General features: G+C 40.4%; 1 protein-coding gene across 8 annotated transcripts in view; it reads right to left on the reverse strand.

Moving 5' to 3' along the window:
* pde4cb (phosphodiesterase 4C, cAMP-specific b) overlaps positions 1-17,394 on the reverse strand; it is an 82,619-nt gene that overhangs the window by 19,998 nt on the left and 45,227 nt on the right. Inside the window, exon 1 of one of the 8 annotated variants that reach the window (XM_026345099.1) lies at positions 13,954-16,384. The exons of 6 other annotated variants lie outside the window; for them this stretch is intronic. In XM_026345099.1, coding sequence (XP_026200884.1) covers positions 13,954-14,030 — 77 coding nt within the window. In that variant the 5' untranslated portion in view covers positions 14,031-16,384. Of the gene's footprint in view, positions 1-7,122; positions 7,307-13,953; positions 16,385-17,394 lie in introns of those variants that run through there. One more of the 8 variants, XM_026345098.1, reaches the window with a different exon arrangement.

Genomic DNA, 17,394 nt, shown 5'->3' on the forward strand with positions numbered 1-17,394 from the left:
CAGTGAGGGAAAGGAAGAAAGAGGACTGGGGGAGGGAGGGTCAGTGCAGATCTGAGACTTGTGCGCAAACATTACAACTGTACATCCTGAAGAAAAGTGAGTGGAGGCTTTTGTCTGTTTACTGTTTGTGTGTGTCGTCAGGCAGATACACTCCATACCCTGCATTTTAACAGACTGTCTTATCAACTCAGCTACAATACTTTGACGTACTACACCCTATAAAGGAGGATTAATAGCTTCTATCACATCAGCAGTAGTGGCACTATAATTGTAATAATCAGTCTAATTACTTATTTACATAACTAGGAATTATATATATGTCAGTGTAAAATACCCCCACGATTCCAGGTCCCAAAATGGCACCTTTATATTCTTGTTTAATTAGCAAATCCAGAGGTATTTCACATAATCAAATCTGTAATATACAACTGAAATGTTTTGTTTTTTATGAGTGAGTGTTCCTGCCTCGCATATGAGAGTCGTCTTATTCTGATCTTATTTTGAAATACACTTTGATTTAGTCTATTTAGTTAATTTAGTTACTGTGGGTGCACAAGTTGCTGTCTATGTTTAGGCTCAGAATGATTTTTGACTAAGTTTTGTTCGCTGTATGGTGCTGCGGTAAAGCAACAAACTCATAAAAACAACAATAGTGTTTTTATCAAATTGGCCCTATAAATAAAAATATCTGATCCAGTGCAGAAGTGGTTAAATTTTTGGAGTTCAGGGTCCCTCAAAGGTTGATTCACTCCTCCGGACGGGTATTGATCATGGAGTCTATCTGCAATGATTAGCTCTCCCTCTGTCCAGCCGGGCAGAAATCCATACAGTGGCTGATCAGCATTAACATCATTAGAAACTGGTTGGAGGGGTAACACACTGGGCCAGAACCTCTCAGAACCACACACACACACACACATACACACACACACACCTATACACATACAAAATAGGCAATGTGTGATTACAGCCCCAGCAGTAGAGATCTAGATTTGGCTCCAGCATCGACCTTAAAATCGAACAACCTTACATCACACTGGTGCGCAACTGGACAGGCTGGTTCAGGGCACGCACAAACGCGCAAACACACACACACACACACACACACGCATACACACACACAGTCTGCCCAGCAACAGACCATGCTGAGAGTTCCTCTAATCATGTTCATATGGCACTAATTGGCGCCTTTCGGTATACAGGGATTGAGTCCGGCGGTGAGGCAGCAGCGTGCCACTTCCTCCACTAATTATCAAGAGCAGGAGGCCAGGAGCAGCCAATCACATCGCTGATTAGTGGGACACGACAAAATGGAGAAAACGGGAAAGAGTGTTTTTCCTACATCTTTGTCAGCTGTTTTAAAATTGATTTTAAAAGTGAATTAATTCATGTCAAAAACACCAAATACTATCTATTAATTGATGTTATCAATAACAGTAAGAGTAACTTAGATTATTAATCAATAAAATACATTATAATTAAAATAAAAATATAGAAATAAGAGTAAAATCTGTATGACGTATTGTATGTAATATTAATTAATTCAGTTATAGTGGAAAAGTCAAAAAGTTTTAAGAGCCACAGAAATCCAATCACATTTGTAAAAGTAAAGAATAAACAGTGAGTTTAACACCATCTAACAGTACATAATTAATTTATATATATATATGACCTCAATTTTTTTAAGTTAATCTTTTATGTATTTAATTTCTTTTGCCAAAACAACTTGGTAAGAGTCCCCTCCAGGTCCCAGCCTTTCCCTACCTGGCATCCCGCTGTGCTGGCGGAGCCCTGAAGCCTATTTAGGTGACCAAGTTCACCTGTGACCAACTGAACAGGAGCAGACTGCATGTGGATGCCTTATTTCTTTGCTTGTTCGGAGTAAGTAAAAGTCCATCGACCACACTATTGTCTAATCCGGCAACAAAACACAGCTTCTTTGTTGAGTTCCTGAGTTGATCATCATTCCTGGAGTCGCACAGATGTCAGGATAACACTCAGTCCACTATTCTGGCAAAGATATTCAACACAAGTACACACACAGTCACACTTGTCTACTGACGTCAGTTGTGGTTTCATGGCTGTCACTGCCATGCCGATCGACCAGCTTGCAGGCCTGCAATTATTCCCGGCCCAGCGCTCTGCTCAGTGCAGTTCTGTTTTTCCACCAAATAAGAGACTACAGCACAAAGGATGCTACAAAACACGCTATAAAGGTACAAGCCAGAAACCAGCTGGCTGAGCTTGAGGACTCAGTGGAATTTCGGCTGAGACGTGTTTTTTTGAGCAAACTTAGCAAAGCGACTCCAGAGACTCGGAGCACAGGCGTCCTGCGGTTCAGCGGGTTGTGGCGTCAGCTGTGAATTGTTAATGATTTGGGACCAGGTCCAGTAAACAGAGGCTGTCATGTCAATATTTTATGTCAGTCCTCACTGGGGGTCAAACATGTAGATTCCTGTAAAATGCAACAGTTTGGAGTCATTTATTGGTGGTGACTTGCTGGATTAAAAAAGCTGGACATGTCACATTTAATTATTTACACACACATGTTCTATATATTTATCTGACATTCAAAATTATGTTTGACGGGAAAGCAATGATTCAACTCATGAACCAGCTGTGGGGAACATTACATATGTCAAACGATATGAGAGAAGAAACTGAATGAACCTCAGAAACTGACGCCATCAGCTGTTTGAGAACAGAAGAAGAAAACCAGTCACGGCTTTTGACCAGGAAGAGGTCAAATCACTCCCATGGAGTCAGCAGTTGAAGAAAGATCAAGGAAAACATTCACATCTGATGCCAGAGACCACGTCTCCACAGAGACAGGGTCACGACCCCTACCTCCCTGCTAAAGTATGACCACTTATTATCAACTTTGTTCATGCAGAGGTCACATAATGACACGGGCACCAGTGATTGAAGACTGTGAAATGTGGTTGAAGGCACCAGCAAAGGGTCGCTGTACAGGGACGTCGAAGGGCAACAACCCAGCAGCAGGCTACTGATGTGCATGTTTCCGACCAAATAGAAACAAACAGACTCCATTAGGGTGGCATGAGGGCCTGACGTCCTCTAGCGTTCACATCCCAGCACCGTGCAGCTCGATTGGCATTGGCCAGAGAACACCAGAATCGACAGATCCATCACTGGCACCCAGTTCTCGTCACAGATGAGAGAAGGTTCACACTAAGTGATTATTACTCTGCCTGTAACATCATCAAACATGGTGGTGGGTCAGTGATGGACCTCAATGTCATAGCTAACCGTACCCTGAGTACTTTGAGCTGCTGGGATAAAATCACCAGAGTTATCGTAAGACTGTGTCTTGATGCAGGACAATGTTCAGCCTCAAGTGGCCACAGTGTGTAGACTGGGTGACGAAGGCAATGATGCCACTGACTGGTCCTCAGATTCTCCTCACCTAAATCCAACTGAGCACCTATGAGACATTATGTATTATTGAATCCACCAAGTACCACCACAGACTGTCCAGGAGCTCACTAATGCTCTGATCTAGGATTCAAGATATCGACTTCTAAAAGCCAGTATGCAAACGGTGTCTCAGGTAAATTTAGAACAAAAGGAGCGAAACACATGAAACTTAGCTAAGAATCTCAAAGACACGCAAGGCAACAAATGCCCTGCAGCAGAAATGCTATGCCACCAGAAACAAGTTGATTAATGATTATTATTTTTTATACCCATTTGTATTGATATTGAAAATTTGACATCCCTACAGAAGCATTAGTATTCAACAACTTTTTTGAACCAAAAGTGAAGGAAGTTCATTTTTCTGTCAAAGTATTCAGTCAGCGAGGTAAAAACACTTACAGTATAAGAACAAATCTACCACATGAACAGAGTTTGGACTTCTTTAGACTCTTTTCAAGGCTTCAGTGGAACATCTGCAGAAAATATCTGTCTTTAGATTAGTTAGAACATGACTGAGGTGGCCCAAATCATAACTTCTGCTTCAGACTTGTCAGTGGATCAGTTTTACAAAAGGAGACCGAATAAAAAACTGCAGGTACATATTTTCCCGTTGCCAAATCTCAGACCACCAACACATTCAGGGTCGACAAAGGTCTCCTCTGGACAGTTACAGCATCAAACTAAGACTCCAGCTTCAGTAAAAAAATAAAACTACCAAGCTTAAAAATAAAAACTGGCTGACCTCTTACAACTTACATAACTAAATAGTACTTCTCAAAACACAGGGAGAAACTGCAATTAAATATGAAACAGTGGGAAAAAAAGCAGTGTGAACAGATGCTCATTAAAACACAAAGTGGCTGCGCTTTGTGGGACAATGAACTGCAGCAGTGTCATTTCACAAGCAGCGAAGAGCACAAGGTTGCACATACATGAGACATTTCGCCACGATTTTTACCAACACGCTAAGAGCAAAACGCCTCTGACCTAAGCACCAAATCCTGTCTCCTATCATCTCCGGGAAATATCACATCAGAGGTCAAACTTTTTATATAATATTAATCTGCACATAGTTTTTCACATATGGTGAAAAAGAGCTATTAATGGAGTTAAAACTGTTTCCTCCCTTCCTCCAGTAGAAATAAACCACTTTGTTTAGTCTATTGGCGACTGTTAAGAGGATACTGTTTAGTCCTCGACTTCATCATTCAGTACAGCTTCTTATGAGTCTGTTGGTTTGATCTTAGAGTACAGTGCACATTTGGTGACTGCTCAGTAAATGTCCATAGAAACATTTTCATTGTTATTATTAGTATAACATGACTGATGAGTTCCACTCCTCAGTGTGAGTAAGTGTTTAGTCGACATCAGTGATCTCTACTGGGAGGTAAAACGTGATGAGTAAGTCAGAGTCCGACATCAGTCCTCGTCATCAGCTCTGACGATACATGTCTGTTGATGAAAAGCAGATTGACGTGGGGGACAAGACGAGACAAGTAGGAATGTCTCAGATGGATAAAATCCTCCATGACTGCGTAATGTGTAATTTGAAATCACAATATTGAAAAGGACAAAACAGAGGCAGCTTGTTTCCTTTTGCTGAATTTGGAGAATTCTGGAGTAGGATAATAAAATTAATAATCCAAAGTGGACACATTACATTGTTAGATGTGAAACAACTATCTGAGTGTTTTGCTGTCAGATAATTTATAGATTTTTATAATTAAACAGTTTCAAGTCAATTTTCTGGTTCCCACTATGGCTGCAAGTTTCTATTATTTTGAATATCTTAATGTGTTGATTATATCGATAAGCACTGATTATTGATTTTAGCCTTAACTCTATTTACAAAATATTAAAATATGTCCAAGGTGACATCGTCAAATGTCCTAAACTCAAAGACATTCAGTTTATGCTCATATAAAAGATTAAAAGTCCTCACACTGGGGGTAAAGTTATAATTAGTTACGTTATTTATTATTACTTCATAAACAGAAATTAATCTGATGATTAACTAATTATTTTCATAGATTTTCAGGCAAAATTCATTTCAGCTTCCCCAGTATGAGAATTTCTTCCAGTGTAAACTGTGGTTTGAACAAAACAAGACATCTGAAGACTTCACCTTGGGCTCTGGTAACTGTATAAATGAGATGTATATGTATTCAACATATACAGATTTAGTGTAAATCAGAAAATAAAAAGGAAAGACAGGATGTGGCACTATGACAAGTTTGCTCAAAAACCTAAAGCAAAAACTAAAAACCTACATTAAAACATCTAACTTTACGATGATGATGGAAAGTTTCCATCTAGGAATTAATGTGAAAGTACACAGGGTGCAGGGTTAAAGGGATTTGGACGATTAGAGTGACACACCGCTTTTCTCCGCTGCTTTATGACTGTGTTATTACACACATGTGGTTGATCCATTAGGCCTATAAATACGTCGGACTCAGCGTTCATTACCAATCCCACTTTGATGGATTTTTATTGGTGGGTTGACATTATAAAGACACTTTGATCCCCTTTCTCCACCCAACAAGGCTGATGCTGTCATGAATTTCTGAGAGGCCACCTGCAAAATTAGCCCTCTGAGTTTTAAGGCAGCAGCCGCTTTCAGGTATAGTCAGAGAGGAAATAATGAAAATAATGAAATAATATTTCGAAATCTATTGCTTTTTGTCATGAAAATACATACAAACATTTTGAGTATGTACACTTTAATCCAACAAGTGGCAGGTTTTCTATTCAAAACTATGTTTTCCACCACTGCACTTGGCATCGAGGGTCACCAGCAGCGCAGTGAAGAAAAATTCAACATGAACAGTAGAGATTGTTCTTGCAACACAAAACTAGTTGCAATCAATATATTTGCAAACTTTCTTCTTGGCGTATGTGTGCGACTCATTAGAAGGAATAGAATAAGTATTTCAATGTGTTACACTTCATGCAGTAACATTAACTCTATAAACGTCATCAAAACACACACACTTCAGAAGATCCTGAGTCAGATCTTCCTCTGAAACCACATCAGTCCATCTGACTCACCATTAAACTGCACTTAAAAAACCAAAACTCAGTCATTAGTTCAGCCTGCACCCCGTCTGCATCATTTCTAGTGAGGGGACCTGGCTGTGGATGTTATGTTGACATGTTGGATTAATAGATTTGGTTCTGAGAAGTAAAAAGCAGAGATCTTGTTCAGTCTCGGGCCCATGACCTTCTTAGACCTGGTTCTAATTTTAACAATAAAGTAAAATATGTTGACTGAGTGAATGTCAGTAAATATCCCTCACATAGGCCCAGATAAACCCACGACTGACCAACACAGACAAAGATATTTTAGGAAGTCGCTTACAACTCAATATGAACATCAAAAGTAACTCCAGAGGCCACTATGTTAAATCTGAATGATACAGCTCATTATGAATATTCCAGAAATATTAAATAATATACAATAAGTAATAAAATAAGTAAATGATGCTGTGACCTCCCTCTTATATTACAGAACTATCACCAGGAGATGACACCATTAAAACACTCACTGTGAGACTATTCTAGTAAAAGTTTTACTGTAAGTTTATGTTTTCTCAGCTGAAAAAGTGTGAAGCTTCGTTCAAAACAAGTAGACTGTAGTGTGTTTAGAGCTGCACAACTAAACTGAAACCACATCTGGCCTACCGCCTGCGTTTCTGCACGATGTCAATGGGCCGGTTGACGGCGCACGGCGACCCGCAGATGTTCCCGTTCCGCACTTTGAAGATCGAGGGGGCCATGTACACACAGTTAGTCGGTAAACTCATGTTTGCGATTGTTGCTTCCTCTCTTCTGTGCTGTTCCCCACTAATCCTCCTCTCGGTCCGCCGCTTGGCGCTCTCCCCGCTCCCTTCACACCGCACCAGGTTTCCAATGACGCGCAGACAGACGGAGGAAAACCATCCTCGGTGTGTTTCAGCGGCATGCCTCCAGTCCCACACGAGAAGAGGGTGAAGGAGGTGAAGGTGGGGGGTTAAGGCAGGCTGGATTTTTAAGGAGTCATTTTCTGCAGTTTACCGCGCTTTGGAGAGCTGGATGTGAAGAAGTGAACTTGAGGAGACCGCGAAGTGGCTGCTTTCACATCCACATTGAGGAGTCCTGAGCTGAAATCTCGCACTTCTCTCGAGATCCACTCCTCCCTCCCTCCCGGCGTCTGTCTCCTCCTTCCAGCACATAGACGTTTAAAAAAAACATGTGCATGTGTATGTACACTATATATATATATATGTGTGTGTGTGTGTGTGTGTGTGTGTGTGTGTGTGTGTGTGTGTGGAGGGGGGGGTCTGTGGTTCTTAGTACATTACGCATGTGTATGACTTTGGACTGTGGGTTTGTGTGTTGCTGTGTTTATTTAGACAAATCGTCGTTGTGAGAACATTTAATCTCACACTTTTAAAGATGTGAGATGAGAGAGTGCCCTGACAAATTGAAAAAAGTTTTTTTCACACACACATTTGAATTTCTGTCGTTGTGAATACACATTTCTTTTAAATTATTTCCCATTTAAAGCCACGACAGCTCCTGTTTTACTGTCAAATACATTTTTTTACCTATCACCTCAGGTGCATTGTAAAATCCTCAGGCCAAGCTCCAACCTGCAGTAACTCGAGTGAAGGAGCACCAGTGATGGCCTTTCTGGACCTGATGAGTTCACCAACTGACTGACTCGCTGATGTCAATATCACAGGCAAATATTTGTCTTTTGAGACACAGGGCACGCGGCCGAGTTGGACGTGTTGGCAGGCACATGGAGTGAGAGGGGCTTTGAAATGTCAAATGTTTTAAAAAACGTCGTGCGTGTGTTAAAGACCATCTGAATCAGATGTTTTACGTCGATCGTGAGAGGATGCTGATGCCTTAACGTCATCCTTTGTTCTGATTAAACTTTATTCTACTGCTGCCTGTTTTTCAACCAGCTATGAGTTCACATTATTTAATTTCTACTGAGTGATACTAAACGTCCAGACCGAGGACTTTCTGACAGCTCAGTTGTTCAGAAATATGAAAACAATTCAAGGCCACTGGGCAAAGATTCCTCTGCATTTGAGGACAAAAGAAGCTCATTTTCCATCTTAAACAGAATCAGCCCTCCGTCGAGCTGCCATCCTGAACTGTGTTTTCTTTGTGACTGGGTTCCCTTCCACTGACCTCGATCTCACCTTCAGTAGAATCGGCTCAAACTCAAACTGCGTTTTCCTCTTTCACCACAGCAGACTCCCCTTTCCCCTGTCGGTCCTTTTTCTATCTTTGTGAGAGTAAAGAGACGGTTCTTTGTCTCACGACCAGCACGGCTCGTGCAGAATACTGGACACAACAATAGGCTGGAGCTTCTGTTTCTGCACCTTGACGTGAGGTTTTCCTCTGAGGATGAGCAGCGTGATTAAAACCTCCAGACTTCAACTCCTCACTTCATGGGACCACATTGCTCTAACAGACATTTACAAGAGTTTTCACCGTCACAACTGGGTCAGATCCTTTCTCCACGATAAGTAGTCTCCCCAAACTTTCTCAGTGTTAATATTTAACGTTATGGGAATAATGAATGAAACTGTATTTAAACATCTGAATGCAACTCACACCTGCTCCTGCCACTGTTTCTTTGGGGCCTTTTCAACACAGAGGAAAGCACCAGACGCACAAACACGGCGATTTCTGTCCTCTTATTTAAAGATATTGTTCTCGTACCTAAACTGTGGTAAACCCCTTCCACCAGTGCTCTCCTTCCTCCTTGTGCAACGTGCTTGTGAAACATGTTGGACCTCGAAACAGATGCTGTGGCGGAGGTTTGCTGAGAATGAGGTGTTTGTGAGGCCGCTGTGTAACCAGATCCAGCAGCCAAATGACTTCGACGGCCCAGCTGGCTTCTGGCTCCTATGACAACATTACCTCTGGTCATGAGAATAAACTGTGAGGGAGGAGTGGCATGTATTTATGTATGTGTGTGTGTGTGTGAGTGACCAAGTGCACATGTACAGTACGGTGTTAGTTTGTGTCTGATCCATCAGTCTGCTGATGATACAGTAGAAATTCCCAGTTGAATTTTTAGCTTTAACACTTTAATTCAGTTAATAAAAGTGTTTTTTATGCTTCAGAGTTCTTCATTACACTATTTCAAATTTTTGTTGCAGCTTCTATCTGAACATAAACACTCCAATGAAGCAAAAGGGCTCCAGGCTCTAGGCTCCAAAATCCTAACACTGTAAATCTCTCTCGAAAACAGGAAGCTCATAGTATAGTTATACACGTTTACATATTGTTCATAATGCATTCTGTTATTCTTATACTTACTTTATTCCCTCTGGTTAATGCACAACCACTTAAGGCCTCCAAAATAACAACGATAAAACTTAACAAAACCTTCAAAAAAAAAAACCTGAGACAGCAAGTGAATCTATCACTTTCTGAGTTTCTCTATCACTCAACAGAGCAAACAGTGTTTGCAGGTGTTGTGTTTGTTGCAGTGAATTTGCAGCAGAGGAGCAGAGAGGCTCTTGCCCCATCTTGTGGAGAAAACTTTGAGGCGACACCGTGAGCAGCCTGCAGGAGCTTCTCCTCTCAGCTGATTGTTAGTGCTGATCAATTCAACAGCTAACATGCCTTTAACCAGACAGGAGGAGAGGCAGTGTGATGCTTGGTCAGAATTATAATCTGCATTCATGCTACAGGGTGAACTGCAACATGACGTCTCTGAGGTCAATTAAAAACAACCATGTGAACGCAAACAATTTCACTTTGCTATTTTTAACGTAGACCTATTACGTCTTTAGTTGCTTTCAGATCAGCCTCAACATTCACTCATATTTATATTCTCGTGCAGATTTTTTTTTCTCCTACGCCTCCCACAAAACACACAACTTCGAGTTCCAGTTGACCAGAATGTGTTATTTCAGAGGGTAGTGTCAGTTCATTTTGTTGTTTTTTGGCTTTAACTTCTGTTTGTCCAAGATAAGTTGACCAAGCAAGCTTTAGCATTTCCAACAACACCCAGATTTGCCTTCATTGTGGGAATGTGAGTCAGAATATGTTGATATTCAGGTAATAGTACAGACTCCAGCTAATTCAGTCTGCTGGAGGTGAACTGAGTGTCCAGCAGAGGTCACTCTACGCTTGGACACCGACTTAGACGAAACACACATTTATTATTATTACAGTGAAAAACAGAAATGTCTGTAAAACAGTCTGTATCAAGACTACTACTTTTTTACTGTGTGATTTTTAAGCTTTGAACTGAAAAGGTGACATTGTGAAAACTCGAAAATGCCTTTTTCCCGCCATTAAACCCTAAATAAATATCCACCATAATCTCAACATGCATGACGAACGAAACTGACTCAAGCCTGAACCTCTCTCAACTGCATTTTCCACAGCTGGTGAAACACAGCACCTAATTTGGCAGCATGACCTCAAAGTACCTACAGCAATTCTCTGGTGGAACAAACAATCAATATGGATTTTGGGACGGGTGGCATGTGTGTGCGTGTGCATGAGCAACAAGAAACACATGGCACATTCACGTGTTATGTGCAGCCAAGCTTAGAGAAGCCGGGGAACTATTCCAGGCTCCGGGGTTTTATTTTAGGGGTCCGTTGTGTTATTGTTTCACCCTCTTATCTCCCCTGCTCTACTTGGTGAGCTCTTTGTGGCTGCACAAGTCTCTTTCTGGGAGTGCACTGAATGATAAGCTTGGAACAATACGGAACTGAACAGGCGGCCTCAGGTAAAGTGGTCTGACAGCCTTCAGCCTTTTTCACACAGCTTTAATCTCTAAATTGTTCTTCACGTTTCTATCATGTGTAAACACTGAAAGTCACTCCCACAAATCCAAAACATCTGAAATCGCCCCCAATATTCTTGGCCTTTAAAGTAATTCAGAAAATTCACGAGGGTCTCCCCTTATTATTTTTAACGGGTTCTCTGGTTTGTGGATCAGTTTGTTGATCAGCCTATTTAGCAGGTAACACATCACATCATCTAAGCCAAGTTCAGCTACACTTATGAAAACATGAAAAATAAATGCATATTATTTAAAAAATATTCAAACTGCTACTGTTCATAAAAGAGCTGAGTATTAGGAAAAAAGCTTGAGGGGGCTCATTTGATTCATTTAGAAAGAGGGCAGGGGTAGAGCCCCCAGAGGGCCTCCTGTACATGGATTTATGATGTTTTTTTTTTTATGGTGGTCATTCAGAAACCTACAGAGTAAATGTGAAAATGTGAAACTCTAGTACCTGGTGACAATTAACTCCAACAAACTCGAACAAATTGATGCAATGTAAAATATAAAATCTAACTTCAGTTGTATTCCTGAATAGAGTAGGAGTGTCTACCATTTGCTTGGAGTATTCTTTTATGTTGCGTTGCATATATTGCAATGACTTACAGTATGTTCACTTTCACTATTTTTAATTAATTTATTTATTTAGAATTCACTTTTGCCATGAAGGAGACTTTTTCTATTGGTCAGTGTCACAAAAGCCAAATTAATTGCACCATAATTCAAAATTGTAAAAAAAATTTAAGGTGAATATTTTTATAGTCGTACATGCGGCTCCATGGTTAAAATTTGCATTCATAATAAGAAAATAGTGAAAACAACAAAATGCATAATAATAAACCACAACACCAAACTTCATGTTTGAAAATGTCTATTTCTACAGCTACATGTGGAACGTTACTGTCTATACTAGAAGTAGAGACAGTAACAGTCTACTGCTGTGTACTTAGTACTGTAGTAAGATTATTTTTTCTCAGTCTGTATTATACTATATGTAATTCTTGCTGCGGGTTACGACAATAAAGGACCAGCGTGCGTTTGTGATCGTGCTGGGACGTGGTACAGGAGGCTGAGTCAACCGCTGACCCAGCAGCAGAGTAGAGAACTGGGTGGTGCCCACTGATCCGAGCCCAGTTTAATTCTTACAGGGACTGGGGACAGGAACAGGCATGAAAATACAAGTGAGAACACAGTTCTACCGCAGAATGCTGGAATGCATGAAAACACATTTAAACGTGCGTGAAATGGGCACATGCACAGAAACATGTGACGATTACCTGATGCACAGTAGATGGTGTTTGATTGTCATAAGGGTAACATGAGCCCATCGCTAACTATGAGGGGTGAGACAGAAGGGGTTATTTACCCCCCACCCCCCTCTGCTCAGAGACCGAGCAATTCATCAGGCAGACTGGCAACACACACACACACACACACACACACACAGTGAGAGAAAAATGCATTGTTCACAAAAAGATGCAAATGTACTAATAAAAATATGAAGCGTGCTGCTCGAGCATTTGTTTTTTGACGTCCCTCAACACCTCCAGATACTTCCAAGCTCTGAATTCAGTCTCCAACATTTGTCTCACGCTCGCTGCACTGAAAAATGTCTCTGGGAAACTTTTTAGCAAAAACAGGAAGTCTGTTGAATGAAACTTGCCACAAACAAAACTAGCTTCCTCTCACAAGGCACTGGGTAAAATGCCAGCACGCAGAAATAGTGTAGCTCAAAAAACATCTCTAATAATACAGTGACTTGATTGTGCACAGGGCTGAAGCAACACACATTTCACCACATGGACTAATACTAGCCTTTCCATACTTCACATTTGTATAATCTATAAAATAAATATTATGAAAGTTCCCGTGTAGAACATTTCCCCATCATAACTTTCACCACACCAGTTTATTAACTTTCTGACGAACCCTGTTTACTTTAACGTTACTTCTGCTTTAATAACCATGATACAAAGTTACTATAATTAACACATCAACACCCGAGTTCTACTATCAAAAGGATTTTCCTGATAGCTCCAATATATTCAAGTAGCTGACATCATCAGTGTACAGTATTTTTATTCCTAACAAGACCAACACTGCAATCGTACAGCTGTCTTGAGTTGTCTGATGACGTGAATGTTTTGGAAGTGATTCACATGTGAGACCGTCCCCTGTCTCCCACCGATCAAATGTGAAACGAACACAGAGTCACTGAGCTCCTAAATCTCCCAGATCTCCCAGCTCTGCATATATTGAAAGCACGATGACATGAGCGACACTCAGACAAAGAAGGTCAATGTTTGGTGGTGAGTAGTAACAAGAACCTCACAACCTTTACTGAGTTTGTTCAGACACTTTTCTCTTTGATTGAACAGGATGATATCAAACCTGATATTTACTAACTCAGTATCTATCCAGTTTAGTGAGTAAAAAAACTCATCTGTCGTTTCATAAGCAAAATTCACTGTTGCTGTTGAACTCCTAAAACAGAAACCCTTAAAACGTCGGTGCAGATATATTTTAAACTTGTAAAATCACTAGTATCTAAGAGAACGTACAGTGTGTTCTGTTTAAAAATATACACTATGAAACTGGCACCACAGGTCTGTGAGCCATGTGTGCTCTGCAGCTTGCAAGAACACTCCCTCTCATGAATATGAGCGCATAGAAGACGCATGGTGCAGAGTTTAGGAACATACCCCAAACACGAGTGTCTCCGACGGTGTCCAAAACTAGTCTGCGCACCTTTCCTGGCCAATCGGCAGTCTTTACTCATTGTCCCTTGTTCTCCTGACACGTACAAGACGCTCTGGGCTGTGAGGAAACTTATCTGCACATTTGAACTAAGCCTCTTATGAAGACTTCTGAACTTTTCATCTCAGTCTGTTATTTTTCCCCCCACAAAACACCGGGTGGCTCTGGACTGACTCCATGAGGTTGTGTGTTGTGATGAATCAAAACACAGGAATACTCAGAGGGAGAGACGGAAACAACGCTGATACAGTCAGATGGAGGACAGATCTATTAATCCTCAGTGCCTCGGGATGAAGGGAGAACTGTCGAGGAATGCTGCTGAGTTATTCCACTGTCCCAGGCAAGCCTCAACAAGGCTGACTGGAGTGTGATATTCAATTAGTCTCAGACTGACTAACTGAAGACTCACTGCACTGAAGCTTTTTCCACAGTTGTCTCTCCTGTCTCACTGGTTTCTTGCTGTTGTAAATCCAAACTAATCCCAGATGTGACTTCCACTGCAATCCGGAAAAGGTCTTCAGTGGTACAGCTCCAAATTGTCCGGGAGAAAACAACATGTCTTGAAAAGCAGTCTAACTTTTTAAAGTAGACTTGTTACTCTACTTCTCTGTCACTCACTCGCTCTGCAGGAAAGGGGAAGGGTTGAGTCATTACTGAGAGCGATGTTACTGCAGAGCAGCATCAGCGAGTGCTGACCTCTTCCTGCAGCAGTGTGAGAGCTTGTGGAGTCCCCTGAGGTCTCTGTGGGAGCGGAGGACAGCCCACCAAGTCCTCAGGAGCTGTCAAGGAATCTGTTTTGCACAGGACATCCAATGCCGTGGCAAATATGCAAGAGCTCAGTTTAAAAGTGTTGGTATAACATTACAAGATGATTCTATTCTAAGCAACACTTTCAGATATCTAAGGCAACCCCAACGCAGCAGCGTGTTGACCCTTTCTGAGCATTGTGAGGTTGAAAATATTCTATATTCAGATAGTTACAGACAAAAATGTTGCTGTGTCCCAACTTGTCAAAGGATCTGACTCTACTGCGTGGCTGGCAGAGCTAGCTTGGCTCTGCCTTCGATGACACGTGAGATCAATTGGCCATCTGACCCGATACCCTCCTTCTGCTGCCCTGCAGCTACATAATTACAGGGGGATATTGTTGGACTTGGTGCTGGGCAGGATGGCAAGGGGTGTGTGTAACAGCATTTGTGCAAAACTGCTCAAAAACTAAACAGTCACACATTTAGGTTTCCATTAGTGTCATAAAATGCTGCATTTTGTAATAGTTATATGCAGGTATATGCTGTTATAGCTATTTTATCATAAATCATTTAGTGTATGAAATGACAAAAAATATGAAACTAAATACCCATTAGCTCATTTCTTTTAGTACTATCAATGGCTTGATTTTTGTCATGAAGTATGAAGGAAAATGTAATGCTTGAGTCTAAATATCACTCTTACCAATGCTAAGTCAGTATAAAATTGTTTGCATTCATAGTTTTTCCTGAGACTTGTCAAACCCTAGATGAGGAACTACAACTTAACTACTTTTTCAAGACTTCTGACACGAGGTCATATTATGAAGTTGTGAAGTTGGGGCTGCTGTGGAAATTAGCACTTTTTACAGCAGCCATCTTTATCACTTCACAGACTTTACATTTCAAATCTTACAAAGAATTCTCTGTAGAATCTTTTCAGAGAATTGAAAATATGTAGATGCAGCATAACTGGCACAAACAGCTCAGTAGCAGAAGGACAACCATAACACATGTTTGGCTGCACAGTGAAAACCAACACCCAGCTCTAGATTAAATCAACCATGTTAGTGACTCTGCACAAAACATGGCCCCTCCAGTGTATGTGCCAGTTTTTTCCTGCTGGGGTCTTCAACTCTGTCATCTTCTCACAGTGGACACTGACCGCTGACAGCAGTGAGGGCTGAGTCTGTGTTTCTAGGTGCTAGCACTGACAGTTTAAAACATCTCAGCATTTGATAGACGGACACTTGTTGCACAGCAACAGTCAAAGCCACCACAACCACTTCCCTAAACAAAATGTGAATGCTGCAAACTAAAAAGAGGATGCTTCAAACGCAGAGAAGATAAACTACGAAAGGATTATGCAAGAATAAACAACTGATATACAAGAAATGTGTATATAACTATATACAGCTTTAGTATGATGATGATGATACCTCCTTTTAGTGCCTCGGTGTATTGAAACCTTACAGGGAATGAAATCTTTCAACCAGTATTTAACATGAATTTCCTATGAAACACTGAATGCACTCAACTCAAGAGCTTCACTGAGAATATTTATAAAATGAAGGATATAATTATGGTTTTGTACTATTTACAGTATTTATAAAGAGGTTTAAATCACACTTTTAAGTGTCAAACACTTTACTTTAAATCCCTCTTTTTTTCATTTATAAGCCAAACAAGTATTAAATGGTTTATAACACTCATGTTTTGTCCACGTTTTTCACTTGTTCAGGTTTTATTTAATATCCATTTGAAACCATTTCGCAATTTGAACCTTATACTACTGCAGAGGTGGAAAGTAACTATGTACATTTACTCAAGTACTGTTCTTCAGTGCAAATTAGAGGTACTTGTACTTTACTGGAGTATTTCCGTTTCATGTTACTTTACTTTTACTCGACTATAAATCAGGAGAAAACATTGCACTTTAACTTCAATATGTTCATTTTTAACAGCATTAGTTACTATTTGCAGAATTAGATTCTTATTAAAATGATTATATATTAACTTCCTCTCGTTGCATAATGTGGTTAGAATCAGCCTCATTATTTACTGACTGCTGTTATTGTTCGTAGGTAGCTACACATTTTAGCCACAAATCAAGTCTAGACTTTGTTTAAAATTGTTTAAAATATAACATTTTTTAATGAAGTACTTTTATTTTTACTTCATTTAATGTCAAACTTAACTATAACTCAAACTGTTATAGTTTCAGATATAAAGGCTCCTATTATCCTATGGCTGCTGTGGTTTGGACTCGACTGACATTTGTTTGAGAACCTTTGAGAGGTGATGGGATGCAGGTTTCAGCCTGAGGTCTGAGCTGCTGACAATACTGAAGTTGAAACGTTAGATGAGGGGCAGCGTAGTGACGTAAGTGAAATGAAGAAAGGATGACGTGATTTCACGCGCCTCGCTTACAAGCTGCTTCCTCTACATAATTATAGACCATTATAGATCATGTTTACCTGATGAAGGATGATTTAAAGTTAATGTTAAATAAAGCTCAGTCGATGTAGAGTGAATTCCTAAACAGTTTCTGTGGAAGAAATGCGTATTTGTTATATTTTTAAATGCTGCTCACTGACACCACAACTTATTATAAGCTACAAGATGATATATTTATTTTAG

This window comes from Anabas testudineus, chromosome 4 (genome assembly GCF_900324465.2).
Source record: "Anabas testudineus chromosome 4, fAnaTes1.2, whole genome shotgun sequence".
In the NCBI taxonomy this organism is placed as follows: Eukaryota; Metazoa; Chordata; class Actinopteri; order Anabantiformes; family Anabantidae; genus Anabas; species Anabas testudineus.